Source organism: Halichondria panicea, chromosome 14, assembly GCF_963675165.1.
Source record: "Halichondria panicea chromosome 14, odHalPani1.1, whole genome shotgun sequence".
NCBI lineage: Eukaryota > Metazoa > Porifera > Demospongiae > Suberitida > Halichondriidae > Halichondria > Halichondria panicea.
The window spans coordinates 4911488-4930193 of record NC_087390.1 but is presented as its reverse complement, the minus strand read 5'-3'; the positions used below and the strand labels follow the sequence as shown (position 1 = coordinate 4930193).

The window sequence follows — 18706 nt, the reverse complement described above, 5'->3', positions numbered from 1 at the left end:
CCACTAGTCTCGTTCCCATCGTTCCCAGGCTGATTTTTCTTTAATGGAAGAGAAGGTGGAAAACACCTATACTGGCTGGCGTTATGTTATAGACAACTCGTCCTGCATGGGGACAAGGCTATAGCTAGATACTCATATACCTTCTACAGTTTACACACCCACACATTTATACGTATACCATCCACCTCTCTTATTGTGTCCCTCTAGATGTGGCTGAGCTGGAGGGTGGGGAGTCCAAGGTGACCACACTCATCGGGGCAGCTGCTAGCATGCATGCATAGACAATGTCTGCAGAATTAATGGATCCCTCTTGGATATTAATTATAAACTCACTTGTACTGGCCTTCAGAGCTAGTTCTGATATGAACGATATAATTATTCATGATCACGTATACGTTGTAATTTTAGGGTTTAATCATGCTGTACCCATCACATTTTATATAGCATTAAAGAATTTCCCCATAATTATATATATAAATAATAAAATTTTTACTAGCAATTAATTATACAGTCATTGAAGGAAATTCCTGAGCAATCTATATGGGGTGTCATGCATGTGTGGTTCTCTCTTCTCTGAGGAGGTGACCATCAACAGACGAGCTGGACAGTGTACGTAGTCCATTCTCCTCCCTCACTGCTCCTCTGACCGAGGTCTCTTGGGGGGAACTGCATGGAGACACTCACCAGTAAAATAGACCATCACAACAACTGACTGTTTCACCTTGCTCAGTGTGTTCAGTGGCCTCTCTCTTCTCACCAGTGATGGGGCGTGGTCGGGACGAGTACTCTGCATGGGGAACATATCCTGTTAATTATAATGGATGCAAGTTCTACAAAAAATTAATGTTGGTATATAATGAGTCACCTAATATGTAGAAAAATGTGCTATTAATACATGTACGATTAAAACAGTCATGCAGGTCATTTTTTTGCCGTATACCAGGTAATTTTCATTGGTGCATAATTACCCATTTCGAATTTTAATATTCGTACAGCACAGGATAGTGACGTTGTTATGCCAGAAAATTGTACTTTATTTGTAGCGATGTGCAAAATACAAATTATGTCGTTCTTCAAAAACAAAGAGGCGTAGAGGCTCAAATGAAACTTCATTAATTAATCACGACCACTAAATGCATTTTCAACACCTAATGACCAAATCAAACGAATACCGTATAATTATGCTCGATCAGAGGCCGCACTCATATAGTAGCCTTCCTTGTTAACAAACATTAATTTTAGTAGCCGCTCTCAAATAGTAGCCTCAGTGAACTTTGACTAGCATTTCTGCATGCGGCAGCCAAACAATAATACTAGCGCTACTATATGTTAAAGACTTTCTCACGGCAGAGCTAAGAACTTTTGATGACAAACTAAAGGTTGTTGAATTAGCTGGAGCTAATAAACGTCGCTCTTGAACAGTGGCCTCTCTCGAATTGTAGCCTCTTCTTCCATCAAAATGAAACATTTAGTAGCCGCGGCTCCTGATCAAGCATATACGGTACATTACATAATTATATCATTGTGCAGTCAAATATGTATATAAAACACATAGGCACTGACTGCCATAATCTACTGAAAAATGCACTAACCATGCTAAGAGGGATCAAAGTGTTTCATATTAGTTCATGTAGTGTAAAGAGTATTATGCTGAACGTTTGGAAGCGTTTTGAAAGTGGCCCATAATACCTCCTGACTCAGGCATCTATACATACATGTACCTTATACTCAGTTTTAAGTCGACTAAAAATGAAAGCGATGTGTGCTTTAGTTGTATAAGCACGTTTGGATGATTGTACCTTTGTATTTCTCCTCAATTTTATCTGCCAGATTGATTTGTTTAACAGTGTCACTTCTAAGGCCATTGCAAATGTCACTCCATGTACGAGAAGGTGAAGATCGCAGCCAGTGGGTCAGCATTTCACGCAAGCGAGCTCTATCGCTGTTCTTATTAGAATCAATGCCCTCAAGGATGTCAACTTTAATCCTCAAAGCGAGGCCCAACTCAAACCAATCTTTAGCGGCCTCCACCAATTGAGAAAACACATCTTGCAAATCATTAGTGCCTAATTGATTCTTATCTCCTTTATCATCGGCAAATTGAATGCCTATAAAAAAAAATGTGTGTGTAAAGTGTGATAATTAATAGTGACGTCATTAATTTTGATCCTTGGCAGGCAAAGTTTATTATTCATTACGTCGTCAAAAGTATACAGGAAAAACAGCAAATATTCTCTTATTAATATGTGGTTATCAGCACATGCATGGCACATCACTTCTATAAAAGAGCACGAATACACGTACAGTATTAGCCAGTATTAGCCCCTATAACATAATTATAGCGTGAAATTTTCGAGGGGCGTAATTTTCACAGATTTCGTGGGTTAGCAATTCTACATGCAAATTAAGTCCATGAAAATCGTTAGAATTATCTGTATAACGTGCAAATATTAAAGATATGGCTTCCGGTAAGCAGTAATTCCACGAACATTATGCAACTTTTTAGAGGCCATTCCACGAAATAAGTGCCTTGAAAATTTCGCGCTATAAGGTATATATAAGGAAGCATACTTTTTACCACAAGCGGGGGCTGCATGATGAGAAACAAGGTCTAAACACTGAATAAAAGATAATTATAATGTCAAATTAGTCAGTTACTGTAAACTTTATCACTTTGGCCATCAATTCAGTACTGAGTACTGCATAATTATAATCATAATAGCCATAGAATGTCTTATGCAATTTCTATATTGTAGTGTTTCTCTTTACCTTGTGATGGTACAAGTGCTCGATCGGCAAGGAGAGAGTCTGCTGTCAGATGAATGCAAGGTGAAAGGATGAACAGTTTTAATTGAAGTACACCAACCATAAGTATTAATTCTTTCTGCTAGCTCTACTTCCACTAACAGCTTGTTCTTGGGTTCCCTGGCTCCTATCAGATTTAAAACATAAGAAAGATCTTGCGCTTCATCACGGCGCAGCACTTTGGCTTTCAGTTGGAGGGACGGAACGTATGTACGAGGCTTAAATGAGTCCACCTCCCCTCTTGTAACCTAAATCATTACATCATTACAGTATGACAAACTGAAACTAGGCACTATACTCACAATAGGTGTTACTAGTGGGTAAATCTTCCATCCATCTTTCTCAATACCCTCAAGCATGGGAATGTCAAGAGATATTGCTTCACTCGGAACTTCAAACTCTATTGTGAGATGGGACCCTTTCTCTGCTCCCTTTCTTTCATAAAATTGTTCCACAGCCTGCACAAGGAAATCTGAAATATAACCTTAAGACATTTGAACATTACCGAAACGTGAGCTTCATCATTCCAAGACAATACTACATCAATCTTTGTGGTATGCTTGATGTGTGGATAGTAGTAGAGGCTGGCAGTGTAGTGTTTCTCCACATCCTCTCCGGTCACAGCCAGTCCACTAAAGTGGTTCAGCTCCAGTGATCCATACGAGCTGTGCTCAGTGAACGAGCCACGCCCTTCAAGCTGCTTGAATGTGTAGGGCAGACTCTTCTGGGAGCAATGTGCTCTCACAAATGAGAGGTTAGTGGAGCTGGTCATCTTGGCACAGTGCTGTATCTCGACTGTCAGCTGCTGTTGGAATCGACCCGAGGGATAAGGACGTACCCAGAAGACACAGCTGACCAACTGGAGATTGTCAGGAAACTGGTACTGTCCAGCTACACTGGCCTTGATGTCTAGTCGACACTGGTCAACACCAGCTGGCAGGGAGCCCTGGAGTATGGTGAGCTTGAACCCATAGCCAACCCAGTGGAAGGTTTGGGGTGAGTTGGTGATGATCACACAAGTGCTGGCCACCACTTCAACACCAGGGAGGTCTGAGTGGAGGTAACAGTATAGAACAATGCAAATGAGGTACCTAACTCACCGAATGGTATTGCATGATGCTGTACAGTGGACAGTCCCAAAGGTAGTAGCTGTGAGACTGGTTCTTCACTTTTCACTGCAGATATAGATATTAAACGATTGGGTCTAGAGATACGTAGTTTTGTACATGTGCCCACACTAGTCGGGGTGGTTGGTATAATTATATGAACAACCTATAAAATGGAAGCACCGCAAGTGCTGATGCCTCGGTGGAGGTGCCAAAGCTACATAACATAAAGGTAAGCACTACAATATTTTTGAATACAAAGAGTGGGTAATGATCGACGATTATTGTTGTTAAAAACGATCGATGCCAAACACTCATTTGACAAGTCTAAAATTAATGGCTACAAGTCAGCAGAGCCTTGCAGCTCTCTTCTCACTCTTGCAGCTACCAATAGAGAGCAGAGCTAACTACTAAGTAGAGTAGCAACACTCGGTGACCAAGTTTTGCTACGTGCTCTTCTGAAAAGGCTGCAATGGCATTCCAAGTACTGAAAGCAAAACTAGGCATACATGTAACTCGAGAACGAAGCATTATTTTGCAAATCCACGAATTAAAATCCAAGAAAACATGACTATAGAAGCCTATAGAAACTCTTACCGTAAAACCTCGATTTAAGGCGACCCTCTATTTAAAGCGACACTTGGCATTTCGCCCATATACATGTAGCACCATATAAATTTTTTTGTTCTGTACATTAAAATGTTTACTTTTGCAAAACGTAATTATTTAAAAGTGTCGTTTTAAATCGAGTTTTTACGGTACTTGCACTTCTAGAGCAGCTGTAGCAGTCTACACACACACACACACACACACACACACACACACACACACACACACACAAACACACTATCGTATAATAAAATAAACACTAAAACCCAGGGCTCGCGCTAAAATTATTAGCATGACCGTCGAAATGTCAGTCCAATTAATGTTTTGATCCGACAAAATGTAATTTTGCTCTGACATGCAATCAACATAATATATATAAAGTTGGCAATACTATTTATAATTTCTATTAAAAATCAGATAATTATAGGCACACTGTCGTTAATTAGTTTTTGATCTTGTGCATGAGGCTGGCAGCATGATCTTCGAAGTCTATTTTGGGCCTGTTTTTGACAAATATCTTGGGCTATAGCCCAGGGCCATGGTCCTTTACCGAAAATGAGAAATTAAGTTGGACGCTCGAGTATTCCATGAGCCATCAATAAACTCGTTCAAGTTTCTTAGGCCTGATACGTAGCTTATCATGAAACTTTGTAGAGAGAGATCCACCAGCCAAAGTGAGAGAACAAACTAAGAATTAACTTCAGATAGTTCGCTTACTCTCAGCTAGCTATAACTACATTCAATGTACAGCCATGATGCAATTTGTAATTCTTGGTAATTTTAACTGATCCATTTATCCACACTTCTTGTTCTGAGCTACTAGAGCTCCGACAAGGACGTGCTAAAATAGCTAACCTAAACTGGCTAGCTCTACATGTATACTCCGACAAAATGTCTGACTAACACGTGGAATGATCTGTCACGTGCATATAATGACCGGATTTTGTCAGGTGTCAAACTGTTATTTCGAGCCCTGGGTTTAAAACCTGCATTATGATTAAGGAGGCAAATGTGTGGATTGAGGATTATTTATTAGTACATTTCTGTCATTCAACCTATAGCAGTTTAATTTCGTATGGTGAAAATATTGTATTGTACAGCATTATCCAGAAAAGTCTTCTAATGTTCTATGTACCATGTATATCACTATTCTGAGTTGTACGTATATTTGCATTACATGTATATAAACTTCGTAGCCCACACGAAAATTTGCACTAACGAAAATTACTCGCTATAAAGTAGCTAGTTGGATTCTATTGTCAAATTGTGATACCATCACTCACCATCAGTGGTCTGTGGCTCAGCATTGGTTTCCTGTTTGATATACTTCAGGGGAGATGAGGGCGACTGATAATCTACAAACAACAAGTTTATGTTTAATCGCTAGCCTCGATCCCAGGCCGCACTTCACTCAGGGAAGTGGGCCTGGTATCGACTGCTTGCGCATGCGCTAATATCCCCCCAGTATCTGGGGGGCTTTGGATAACATCGTATATGCTCAGTAAAACTATGACATCACAACGAACGGAAGTGGATTGAAGGAAGTAGATAGAAAGTTCGATTGAAGGTTTTTAGCCCATCGGATAGCATTCTCTGATAGCTACCCTTAGCCTGCTATGTTAACAAAAGACTCACAGCCTGCAACAGTGTGGATGACGATCGTCTGAACGGAGTGAAAGCTGACAAGAGCCTATATGGACAGGCCACGCCCATTTAACACTAACTTTGAAGTCTACTATACTACTGCTACTGAGAAGGAAATAGCTGTACAACAAACCTACACAGCTCTGTCTCTAGCTAGCTAGCTATATAGCTCTGTGTACGACTTTTAGGATATTTTCTCTGATGAATTCTGTATTATAGGAAATTTTACGCGAAAAATATTCAATAATTTTGCGCATGCGCAAGCAGTCGATAGCAGGCCTTCTTTTCTGTGAAGGCCGGTGAAGGAGGCTAGTTTATCGCATGTACATGCACAGTTCTTTCAAACCTTGGACGGATATTGGTTCCTCTTTGACAGAGACTAGGTCCATTTGTTCTTCTTTCACCTTCTCAGATTTCAAATGAGTATTCTCTTGCTCAAGGTTGTTGTTTGCCTTCTTCAATTGAATATTAGCACTAATGTACTCAGCCAGCACATTGTTTAACCTGAGAATTTCTTGCTCTGGTGTTTCATCTGTGGAATTTTAAACGTTAAAAACTGATAATCACTGATTATCTCACCATCTTTCTCCTCCTCTGAGTCACCTTCCTCATCAGGGAGTGGTCGAGGTGGGTCCTCAAGAACTGACCCTCTCAAGTACTTCTCCATCCGATCTGCCAGCTCACTCAAGCCCATCTCCTTGAGAGCTCTGAATAGCTCTGCCCATGTGGGTGGGTGTGGTCCACGTCCTGACGCCCACTCTCCCAAGATGTAGTTGTACATTGACCGAACATCCACACCAGCAATAGCCAGGAAGGCAGTGGGTGAGGTGTGTTGTACAAGCTCCTCTATCACAGAGATTCCTGCTGAGACTTTGAGGCGATCAATAGCTCTCATAGTAAAGTGACTGCTAGCATCAAATGGAGTCACTGTGAAGTGTGTGTGTCAGTGAATAAAGATTATGTTCTGTTAAGCATGTTAGAACTTGGAATTAGAAGCAAAAATAAATGTGCATGTAACACTATTTTAGTAGAACAGTGACTGTAGTCTGTGTACGCAGGTATAATGTGGTCCCACTGTACACACTTAAGTGGTCAACTTATGTTTTCTATTTTAATAAAAGCTTGTGTATTTCAAGTGAGGCGAAAAGCTAGGATTGTATGACGGTTGTGCATTTGTATTGCACAGTATTTGTGGCATAAAACTAACTCACCCTTAAGTTTTCCGTGAAGTACTCTAGCACCATCGCTCACAATTAATTGTTTGCTCGACAGGGCAACAGCTGTTGGGTTACTACACAGTAATGGAGGCAGGTCAGCAACATGTTCCCAGGACTGAGTGAATGTGGAGAAGGCATGGATGGTTGTGAGGTCAGGGATACCCCCTCCAATAGACAAGAGATGGCCACCAAAGAAGGCAGCAGCTGAAAAGTGATTAGGAGCATCAGGTAGCGTCTCCCATGGTAACTGGTCGGCTCCAGATATGAGTGATTGTAGTGATGCACAGAATACTTTCCCTAGATCTGTGATCAGGTACCACTGGTCACTATGGAGAGCAGACTTCATGTCATAACCTGCACTTGGTAGGGAGGGAGCGGTCGTCCACTGGCTGTCTTTGAACACTTCCACAGAGGAGAGACCTCCTGAAGTATTCCACCCCCCAGCCACAATTAGTGCAGACCCACTACTGACAGCAGATGGTGACACTCGTCTCTCCTTCATAGGAGGCAGTACTTCAACAAACTGTCCATCCCTCATCGTGAAGACTTTGTTTGTTATCTCTTCTGTAAGATACTCATGCCCACCCACCAGTAGCAGTTCAGAGTCATGGGCGAGGAGGGTGTAGTAAGAGGTGGGTGTGTCTGTCACTGTCCATGTGCTGTCAACTCCAGGTTTGAATGAGTACAGTGCACCATCAACTCTAAAATCAGTAGTACTCCCTCCTCCGACATAGAGTGTTCCATTCAGATACACTGAAGAGGCACTTATCATCCCCACTGGTAGAGGAGGCCATTCCTCCCACTCCAGAGATGTTGAGGGATGGAGGATGTCATGAGTCTACATGGGATAAGGAAATTAGATGCCAGACACACAATCCATCCGGATTAGATGGAAAAAGATTTACTATTAATTTGCTATATTTTTACTGGAACATGACAAGCAAAATCGTTGCCGTCCAGAAATGCATGAATATTCGAAGTGTTAGCAGACTCCCTATTTATATATCATGTGTAGTACTGATTCATGGAGCAATTTACAAGAAAAATATTTATTTATACACCTCATACCCAGAGGAGGATCGCTGCTCATGGCTAGCTAGCTCATACCTGTCCAGATCGAGATATCTCTAGCTCTGCCATCTTTTCATTGTTCTCGGGATTAGTTGTCATGTCCCACCCCCTCTTCAGCTTTCTACCTCCATGATCATTACCATGCATTTGCAATGAACCAAGAAAGTGAGTCCACCAGTTCACAAAGAGACAGCACTCAGTGGAGACAAGTGAGGACAGTACACACTCACCCATGATATCCACTTTCTGTCTAACAGACCCTCCACTGACAGCAGTCCAGGGCCCAGAGATGACTGTGCTGAGTGGGTGGTCCAGTTCTCCATAGACACACTCCCTGAGGCCATGAGCAAGACTCAGTGGAAGAAGAAATTGAAGCATCAAAAGAAGTTGAAAAAATGGGAGAAAATGAAATGAGAGTTACAGTGGAGGTTAGCATAGAGCAGTCTCAGGGGAGGTGTTTGTGAGGGTGATTACCTTACAAAGAATATCTTGAACGGCATTCATTAACCTGACGATCAATGGTGTTAGCAGCCATGGCATGACTACTACTACCGGTAGCTAAGGAATAGTCACTTGACAGTGCTTTGCAGAAAAAATGAGTGCCTGTGCATAGATACTATGTATTTTCTAGTATCTATATGGGCTGCTTACTGCACAATGAACAATGAAGGTGTTTGTGTTCTTCTGTTTGCTGATACAGGCAGGAATCCAAGGTGAGAAGAAAGAGAGACAGAAGCAGACAAGCTTTGAGAGGACTCCCTCCACCAAAGAAGACCAGACTGGAAGATGGAGGCTTCTCAAAAAGTAAATAAGGGCTAGTGTGCAGTAGAGACTGATGGGTGGGATCTTATTGACCCTTGAGTCTCTGTTGAAAATATTGAGGACTGTAAAATCAATATTCTGTGGCCAATTTCTGCAGCAGGCTATAATCACTGATGACATGTTTACTATGTGTTCCAGGTAGTCAGAGAGGGTCCTACAAGAAGATGAGTGACGAGGGAGCGAGCTCTGTGAGGGTGGCCGTGGACTGCTCTTTTGAACAACTCATGAGTGCGAAGGTGAGTTGCCAGAAATTAAGTTGTTACAGCGCTACTATTTTGTTCATAGGATCAACTGAAGCTAATCAAACAGTTGCAGAGATGTTATGCTGCCAACAGACGATCAGTAGCTCCCTTTCAGGTAAGAGAGTAGAATATTGGACAGATAGGCACAATTGTGACTGAACTTATTACTGAGGCGGTCTCTCTCCTCTCCTCCACTGCAGTACTATGTGACTATAACTGCTATGGTGGTCAATACATGGTATTGCACTTCTGTTAGCCTCGTTCCCAAACCAATTTTTCTTTAATAGAACGGACAGTAAAAAATAGTTTGTGATTTATATAGTAAATATAACTCAGCCTGGGGACGAGGCTACACTTCTGTATGCATCGTATAGGAGGAGTATTGACAGTTTTCAAATGCAGGATTACATACATGTACATGTACTTCTCGAAACTAGTTTAATAATTATATTACTTTGATGACTAGCTTTGTGTAATGTACTAACATTTCCCTCAACTGACTGTACTGCAGATCCACTACAGAAGTGAGGACTTTCTGGAGGTGTTTGGTAAAGAGAATGTTGTGTACCTCCTGGCTGAGTCTACCAATGTGTTGAATAGTAAGAGTAAGGTACAGCAGAACCTTACAGTGAGGGGGTTGTTTCAGACTAGTTGTTTTATACATGAACTCTTCATTTGGGACCTGGGTGTGTATAGCCTTTATATTGAAGTTGGCCGGGGTGGCCGTTATAACCATTCACTGTCAGAGAGTGTTCCATTAGATACACTGAGCATGCACTCATCTACACTGTAGAGAGGGAAGTTCCTCCCACTCCAAATAATGAGGGGTGGAAGATCTGCCTCGGAGAAGATAAATTTATTAGCTGAATTTATGAATGAAATACACATGTACTGTACCATAATTTTACAGTGTGTATGTATACGACTTTTTCGGAGAAAATTATGTAGTGTACCCTAACCCTATAATCTAGTATAATTTATGGAGTACAGGTTCTTTACCTGATCCATCAGCCATCTTAATTGTCAGCTTGAATTCATCACCAGGACAATTTTTATCTACTGGAATACAAACATGTTAAAGCATTAAGTAACACACTGAGAATTTATTTTTGCACACAAGTGTACTCAACATAAATAGTATTGTAGGTATGTGAATGCAGTAGCTTCTTCATTACCCCCCCCCCCCCCTCAGGACATGTTACTGCCTAGCCTGAGGCCTTAGTGATGTAGCAGGACACGCTCAAAGTGATGTAACGACTGCTCACCATCTCCCCAGACTATTGGAGACAGTACCTCTCACCCCTTGACAACCCAGAGCCCCCAGTGTCACCCATTCTCTCTGTTCAGTCCAGCCCTGGAGTACTCAACTCAGCCACACCATGCAGAACTGAGACCAGGTGAGTAGGTGTGAGTGTGGGTGTGAGTAGGGGGTGGTTTAGCTACCTCAGAACAAGTTATACCGGCCTACCATCCTTTTATGTTTTTTACCTTTGGGACTATTTCCAGTCCCTGTCTGGTAAAAGGTCATTGAGAGAAGAATCCAAATAATTATTGCTGGCTAGCCCTTGTGTATTTGTTGCAAGGAATGTACCGTGGCTGATTGTAGTGATTGACTGATCCTCTCCCCCCTGCAGTTCCTGAGAGTCTATTCCTTGTGTCCCGTCAGTCCCCCAGGAGTAGGGCCAGACCACCACACATGGCTAGGTGAGTACCATTATTGTAGCTACTGTGGGTGCATGGGTGAGCTTTACCGGCACACACACTGTCAGTAGATTACACTTGATGCATTAGTAGTGAATTAAAGCAGTGATCAACATGACTGTAGATATCTACTGCATGGCTGTGTTCATTACATAATACAGTATAGCGCCAACTTTTCGAGCCGCATAATTTTGGCGTCACGAAGTGTGTACTTGCTTACCAATATCCAAACATTGAAGTTGGTACGTCTTACTGTACATTGGTAAGAGATGGCATAATTATCTCATGTTCTGATGTATTGCATGCTCCCTCACTGCCCACACACTTGCACTATAAACCCACTAGCCTCGTACGAAGAGAAGGTGAAAAATACCTATACAGGCTGGCGTTATGTTATAGACAACTCGTCCTGCATGGGGACGAGGCTATAGCTAGATACTCATATACCTTCTACAGTTTACACACCCACACATTTATACGTATACCATGCACCTCTCTTATTGTGTCCCTCTAGATGTGGCTGAGCTGGAGGGTGGGGAGTCCAAGGTAACCACACTCATCGGGGCAGCTGCTAGCATAGACAATGTCTACAGAATGGACCCTCTTGGACCCTCTTGGATCTCTTCAATTATATATAGTCACTGGCCTTTATGCCAAGTCAACTTAATAACATGTTTCACCGACTTTCATTAGAAATTTATGGACCAGATATTAATTATATATTTAGCGTTTTCAGATTTTTCTCTATTTTTAGGGTACTAATTTTGGCGGATTTGTAGCAAATTCATTACCCACAATAATAATTCACTCAAAATAATTATGTACAAGTATGAGTTTTAAGGTTGAATGGAAAGTTTGGAGTCAGTAGATAAAGATGAAAAAAGGGCTAGCTTGCTTAGCATGCTCTCAAAAGTACATTACATTATACAAAAGAAAAAAAGTTTTTTTTATCTTTTTGTTTTATTATTAGCGCGTACTTAATTTAGTGTTATTACAAATTCTCTAAAATTCGCTAAAATTAGTACCCTAAGGTATACCATAGATCCTCGCTGGCCTTTGGAACACTATAGCTAGTTCTGATACGAAAATCGAACGATATAATTATATACAACGTACATTGTAATGTTAGGGTTCAACAAAATTAATCATGCTGTATATATATAAATTATACGGATTCAATTTTGGCATTCGAGAATTTCCTCAATGAAAAATGTAATTATTTAGCAATAAGCGTAAAATTAATAAAATTCAACTCGTATATACTGGGCAAATAAAATTAATTATGGAGGGTGTCAAGCATAAATTTGTGTACTATTCCTCTGAGGAGGTGACCATCAACAGACAAGCTGGACCGTGTACGTAGTCCATTCTCCTCCCTCACTGTTCCTCTGACCGAGGTCTCTTGGGGGGAACTGCATAGAGACACTCACCAGTAAAATAGATCATCACAACAACTGACTGTCTCACCTTGCTCATTGTGTTCAGTGGCCTCTCTCTTCTCACCAGTGAGGGGGTGTGGTCGGGACGAGTGCTCTGCATGGGGAACATGTTTTGTATTATTAATTGATAGCTGTTGCATGTATAATTATACTGTGCTGATATGAGGACAAGTGTCTACTAGCAACATGTATTTGTGACTGGAGAGCATACGGTTGGTCATGCACAATGGGGATGACTAAGTATCAATTAATGTTAAATTCAATTATAAAAATTGCTTGTACCTTGTAGCAGTGGTAAAATGGGGGCTAGTGGCCATGGATGATAGTCCCGACCAGATTGCTGACCTGGTATTGCTAGTGCACTCATCAGGTTGGGCACTTGTGGAGGGGCTACTGACAATGAGATTTGGTGTTATACTGGTGCATGTATATATAAGTGACATGGGATTTGTATATGCACCATTATAATTATTATTCACCTTTGTATTTCTCCTCGATTTTATCAGCAAGATTGATTTGTTTGACAGTGTCACTTCTAAGGCCATTGCAAATGTCACTCCATGTACGAGAAGGTGAAGATCGCAGCCAGTGGGTCAGCATTTCACGCAAGCGAGCTCTATCGCTGTTCTTATTAGAATCAATGCCCTCAAGGATGTCAACTTTAATCCCCAAAGCGAGGCCCAACTCAAACCAATCTTTAGCGGCCTCCACCAATTGAGAGAACACATTTTGCAAATCATTAGTGCCTAATTGATTCTCATCTCCTTTATCCTCCTCGTTCACAGCAATGCCTATATGTGTGAACACAGTCACATGCATCATGTGTATAAGTATTATTTCTATTGCATGTACCGTATTAATGATATTCATGTTTGGTAGTGTCATATGATTCCGCTGAGACAAGTGACTTATAGGCAGTTTGCCAGTCGCTCGCGCTATCGCCGCCAGTCTAGCCACAAACCAACCTTTTCTGATAACTCTTTTTAGTCTCCTTGTTATAGATACTACTTTCTGTGATTGAATTCTGTGATTAAACTCTTAGACTGCTGTTGCTCCCACTGTTTGGCTACAGGCCATTTAAGACGATCAGTATGCACTATTAACTGTGGACACCCCTTTCTTGTGAAACAATCAAAGCTCATTGCAAATTATTTTCCTCTTTATAACACTCTATACTTTTGAGTGAAAGCAAAAACATGGCGAGAGGCATTAGCAAGCGCACGCTTGCAACACTCGTATTGAACAAGCATTTCGCAGTTAAAATTAAAAGTATTGGCCCTCGAAAATTACCCGCTCAACGATAGTCTAATCAGCCAATTACGTACAGATACCAGGGGCGTAGCAAGCAAGTTTTGAGTGGTCAGGCCAACTAATGGCTAGGCAAATTTTTGCTAAAAAAAGTCATAATGCATGACCATTACCAGGAAACCATCATGCAATTTCAAATGACAATCATTACCTAACTAGCTACAAAAAATGGTCAGCACCAGCCTGACCGCTTGCTACGGCCTTGGATACTGTATCCGTTTGGCCTTCAATTCATATAGGCAGGTAACACAGCGGTATAGTTATTAGAGCAATTCTAAATAGCCACGTACGACTGGCTCACCTGACATGTTCCGAGAGTGTGAAGCCACAGGATAGTGAGGTGGCCCAAGGGAGGGTGGGTAATGAATCGCATGTGACTGAAGTTGCATCAGCAATTCTCTAGTCTCTGTACAGAAACAGAAGGCATTGTATGTAAATACTAGATATAGCATATAAAACTGTTTTATGACACAAGCAGAAGGATTCTCGTGCTATATATGCATGTGTTTAATTTTATATCACGATAACCCTTACCAAATCATGCCTCGAGGCTAGTGTAATAAAAATAATATAACACGGAAGGGACTGTATGACTTTTATTACACCCTTGTTACCTTGACAACGTCAGGGCTTCATAGAGGGGGGGGGGCGCTTGCCCCCCCTAGCTACAGATTCGCCCCCTGATTTTTGTATTGAAACAATAGGCCAGAACACACTGTGTTACGGCCTGTGACACACCAATCAACTAAACAAAGAGCTCTGCCTTAATATTCATAACGAGTTCTAATTAAACTGCCATTCTTCTACTCTTTCTGTTCCATAGGTCCACAATTTCTTCTTCTAAGTCACTATCTGTAAGTACAGAGGGCAATTCAAGAGCGACTTTCATTGGCTTGTGTCGCTCAGGCTATGGCTTTTATCTAGTACCATTATCAGCCTACGCAATTGATTGCAGCATTTGTTATTACATTCCACACTACTATTAGTACTTAATGACAATACCCCTAAAACTGACACCACAGTTCCTAAGAATGCACCAGATGCGATGTACGACAGTCTAGCTCTAAACACAAAAATGTCCTGAGGGAGACCCCCTAGATGGCCGTGTGCGTTTGCATACGAATAATCGCTTCGCCCCTCCTGTCAATTTTTTGAAGGCCTCAACGTGATACAATATAACTAAGGTAGCCATGAAGCAATGCAGCTTTCTTTGCAGCTAGCGTTCTAGTACAGAGCTAACTACTAAGCATAATAGCGTCAGCGTTGAGTTCATATAATGGAGTTGTTGTGTTAAATTAATAATTGCTACCATGATGATTCATGTAGTTGTAGTGATTATTGCAAACTCTGACCTGCTGCAGGCGTGCCTATATATGGCCTCAGAGTATCTGCATGTGCCGAGTCGAGTGGAGCTAGCTATAGTTGTGTTCATGCGCAGCAATTCACGTAAAAGTTGGTAAAGGGTCATGAGTACAAACAACAAATATTGTGCCGGTCCATGACACACCGTAGACAGACAGACAGACAACATTTTGAATGGTGAGCACTATAGGTATAGGGACTCACACAAATACCATCGACACAATACCTTCTTTTGGATCCACTGGGTCCAAAACAATCCATATTTGGTTATCAGGCTCCTTAGTTCCTTTCAAAGTTGTTAGATATGAGCGGCTTGGTACCTTGCAGTCCCAGCTACTCTCAGAGAGTGTCGCTACCAGCTTTGTGGATGGAACAGCTCTCCCCGGCTTGAATGAATCAACCCATTTCTTTGATATCTGCATACAATACACGCAAAACTGTAATTATGATGTAGTATAAGAATTTGCAAAACGTTACTTTTGGTTTAACAAGTGGTTTTAGTCTCCATTCATTGACATCAACACCGCTGGATATTGGAATATCAAGTGAAATATTTGAGCCTTCAAACTCCACTTCCAAATTCAGTTTCTGTTCCGCCCCCAACTTTTGGAAATAATGTTGTGTTGCCTAAAGGAATAAAAACAACAACATAAAAGTAACATTTAAGTATACTTTAGTGCTGATCACATGATCTCCAGCCAATCAGCTTATCTGAAAGCAGTCAGGTGACCATGGATTAAATAACTTAATCAGAGATTGAAGAGAAGGGGATATGAAACTAGATCACGTGAGCTTATGTGCTCAATGTAAAAACAGAGTAAAAAGTTTAGGCACTCCGTGTTGCTATAAAAATGGCGGTTTAATTTGCAAATAAAACAAAACAGGCCCATGGGAAGCTGGATGACTCACTTGAAGTATTGTGATCATATAATTGACTAGCCACAGATTGTTTTAAAATATATTTGGTGGCAATAAAATCCAGAACGCCAGATTCCCTGGTTTATTGGCTATACTAGCCTTTGTGGGACTGTAGCAGAAAGCAAGTTGGTTTTCATAAGATGGTTCAGTGATGAGTTTTAATGTTAGCTATGTATTCTATGTACTTGTGCCTGTCTCAAAGGCTAGATCGCTCTGATGCTGAAAGTATAATCGATTTTTAGTGTACAATTTTGCAAAATTTTGCTCCAGGACAAGTACAAGAGGTCAAAAAAGTTGAAGTGATCGAACAAGCTGTCTCTTGGCTCTTAGCTGAGGAGCTGTTACACTTCCCAAAGGTCCACTCTTGCATTTAATATCAACTTTGTTGTATATGTAGCAGCAAGTCCAGAGATACAGTCCCACAAAGTATTTTACATGATTTTACATAGAACTTGCAGTAAAGACAATGTGCCACGCCCATTTTGGGCAACACGGATTGTATGTACACGTCATCAAGTTTCATATCCCTCTCTCTTCAATCTCTGACTTAATCCATACTACACTTAAGTGTGCTTTAAGTTGGTTTGTTAATGCACACTTTTTATCAAACAATCATAATACAAGCAGATTGAATCTGAATGTCATCATAATTATAATAATAATACAAGCAGATTGAATATGTACACGTACACAAGCAAAGCTAAAAAGTATTAGAAAGTTTAATGTTATTGTTTCGACTTGTTTCATGTGTACCAAATTGCTGACTTGACCATAGCATCGTTTTTTCGTCTGGAGAAATAGGCTCAGCTTGCTTCGAAGATGTACCTAAGCCAGATCCATAGCTTCGAATATCATAGCTTTCCGAAAGAGCAAACCAGATACTCATTGCCATATAGTTTGCGCACAAAGTTTCCCATCCAGTAAGCCAGATCAGCTGAAGGCGTATCCAGTAGTGGGATCGGGACTGTTGGTCAGCAGGAGAAATAAGTCGAGAACATGCCCAGTCAGTCCAGATAGCTTTAGATCGTATCTCCTTCTCCTTTGCATCAGTTACTGGATCTACAAACCTACTAAAACTTGCTATTACGTCTAGCTAGCTAGCTAGCCACCAGCAACTGATTTAAAATGTAGCTAGATCTAGCTGCCACGAGGCTAGAGCTCACGTGACAGCACTAAATCCTTTAGAACACACCTAGCCAAGTCACGTGTTTTAATGCTGGTGCACTCGGATGGCCTCTCGGTTACATAATGCACTCGGCTGCACCTCGAGCACCACGTTAACCTCGAGGCCATCCTCGGCACGCACATTAAAACACTTAATCTTGGCTAGGTGTGTTCTAAATAATACGTGTACCAAGAGTAGACGTGTACCAAGAGTAGATAAGAATATCCTGTAGTAAACGTGAAACCGCATTTGCCTTAAATTGCGTCATATCACAGTCGTCACTATTCAATTAACGAGGCATGTTGAGTAAACTGTGGTACATGTATGTGCGCCTGTATCAGGAACTGCGCAATAAGTACTCTTGCGTGTACCTACGAAAGCTCAATACTTCTGTTTTTCCTAAGAATATATTAGGCACACAAAAAACCATAAAAAACCTGTCACTCACAGCATTATGTACTTCATCATTGGGGATGATTGTGAAATGAATCTCAACGGTCCGAGGGTCGGCCTTCAGATAGTATAGACTAGCGACATAAAGTAGATCAACATCACCCTCCGCAGCTATTGCAAATGAACTGAAATGATTCACACTCAAACAACCGTACGAGCTGTGCTCAGTGAACGAGCCACGCCCTTCAAGTTGCTTGAATGTGTAGGGCAGACTCTTCTGGGAGCAATGTGCTCTCACAAATGAGAGCTTGGTAGAGCTGGTCATATTGGCACAGTGCTGTATCTCGACTGTTAGCTGCTGTTGGAATTGACCCGAGGGATAAGGACGTATCCAGATAACACCGCTGACCAACTGGAGATTATCAGGAAACTGGTACTGTCCAGCTACACTGGCCTTGATGTCTAGTCGACACTGGTCAACACCAGCTGGCAGGGAGCCCTGGGGTATGGTGAGCTTGAACCCATAGCCAACCCAGCGGAAGATTTGGGGTGAGTTGGTGACAATCACACACGTACTGGCCAAAACTTCAACACCAGGGAGGTCTGAGTGGAGGTAACAGTATAGAACAATGCAAATGAGGTACCTAACTCACTGAATGGTATTGCATGATGCTGTACAGTGGACAGTTCCAAAGGTAGTAGCTGTGAGACTGGTTCTTCACTTTTCACTGCAGATAGATATACATACATGCATGAAGTACGTATTTGCATAAATATTATAGATGTAAACATTCACTGCTCTGCGGACAAATGGACGCTTGTTCTAAAAAATACAATGTACCGTATAGCTGGTAATTTTCGTGGGGCAAAATATTCGTGGTTTTCGTGGTTGGAGGTCTGACCA

The 18706-nt window shown here is 41.4% G+C and overlaps 3 protein-coding genes across 5 annotated transcripts in view; 2 read left to right on the top strand and 1 right to left on the bottom strand.

The window, feature by feature from the left end:
* Positions 1-18706, top strand: part of LOC135347803 (uncharacterized) — a gene marked incomplete in the record, with an annotated part of 825189 nt that overhangs the window by 273460 nt on the left and 533023 nt on the right.
* LOC135347796 (uncharacterized) overlaps positions 471-18706 on the bottom strand; it is a 20704-nt gene continuing 2468 nt past the window's right edge. Inside the window, exons 6-19 of the mRNA XM_064545848.1 lie at positions 18456-18530; positions 17858-18405; positions 15804-15953; positions 15553-15742; positions 14266-14370; positions 13136-13447; positions 3906-3980; positions 3311-3855; positions 3108-3263; positions 2867-3053; positions 2770-2811; positions 1800-2108; positions 722-787; positions 471-666 (exon numbers count right to left, since the gene is read on the bottom strand). Of these exons, the coding sequence (XP_064401918.1) occupies positions 632-666; positions 722-787; positions 1800-2108; positions 2770-2811; positions 2867-3053; positions 3108-3263; positions 3311-3855; positions 3906-3980; positions 13136-13447; positions 14266-14370; positions 15553-15742; positions 15804-15953; positions 17858-18405; positions 18456-18530 (2795 nt within the window). The 3' untranslated portion in view covers positions 471-631. The remainder of the gene's footprint in view (positions 667-721; positions 788-1799; positions 2109-2769; positions 2812-2866; positions 3054-3107; positions 3264-3310; positions 3856-3905; positions 3981-13135; positions 13448-14265; positions 14371-15552; positions 15743-15803; positions 15954-17857; positions 18406-18455; positions 18531-18706) is intronic.
* LOC135347989 (tRNA methyltransferase 10 homolog A-like) lies at positions 8739-12004 on the top strand. Of its 3 annotated transcripts, none has more exons than XM_064546168.1 (7): positions 8739-8880; positions 9153-9256; positions 9413-9510; positions 9560-9631; positions 10028-10115; positions 10709-11220; positions 11732-11841. In XM_064546168.1, the coding sequence occupies exons 3-6, from the start codon at positions 9439-9441 to the stop codon at positions 10723-10725; spliced, it is 249 nt and encodes an 82-aa protein (XP_064402238.1). In that variant the 5' UTR covers positions 8739-8880; positions 9153-9256; positions 9413-9438; the 3' UTR covers positions 10726-11220; positions 11732-11841. The 3 variants fall into 3 exon arrangements, with proteins under 3 accessions (XP_064402238.1, XP_064402237.1, XP_064402236.1); XM_064546167.1 differs by having other exon boundaries at positions 10028-10126; positions 11732-11839; XM_064546166.1 differs by lacking the exon at positions 10709-11220 and having other exon boundaries at positions 11732-12004.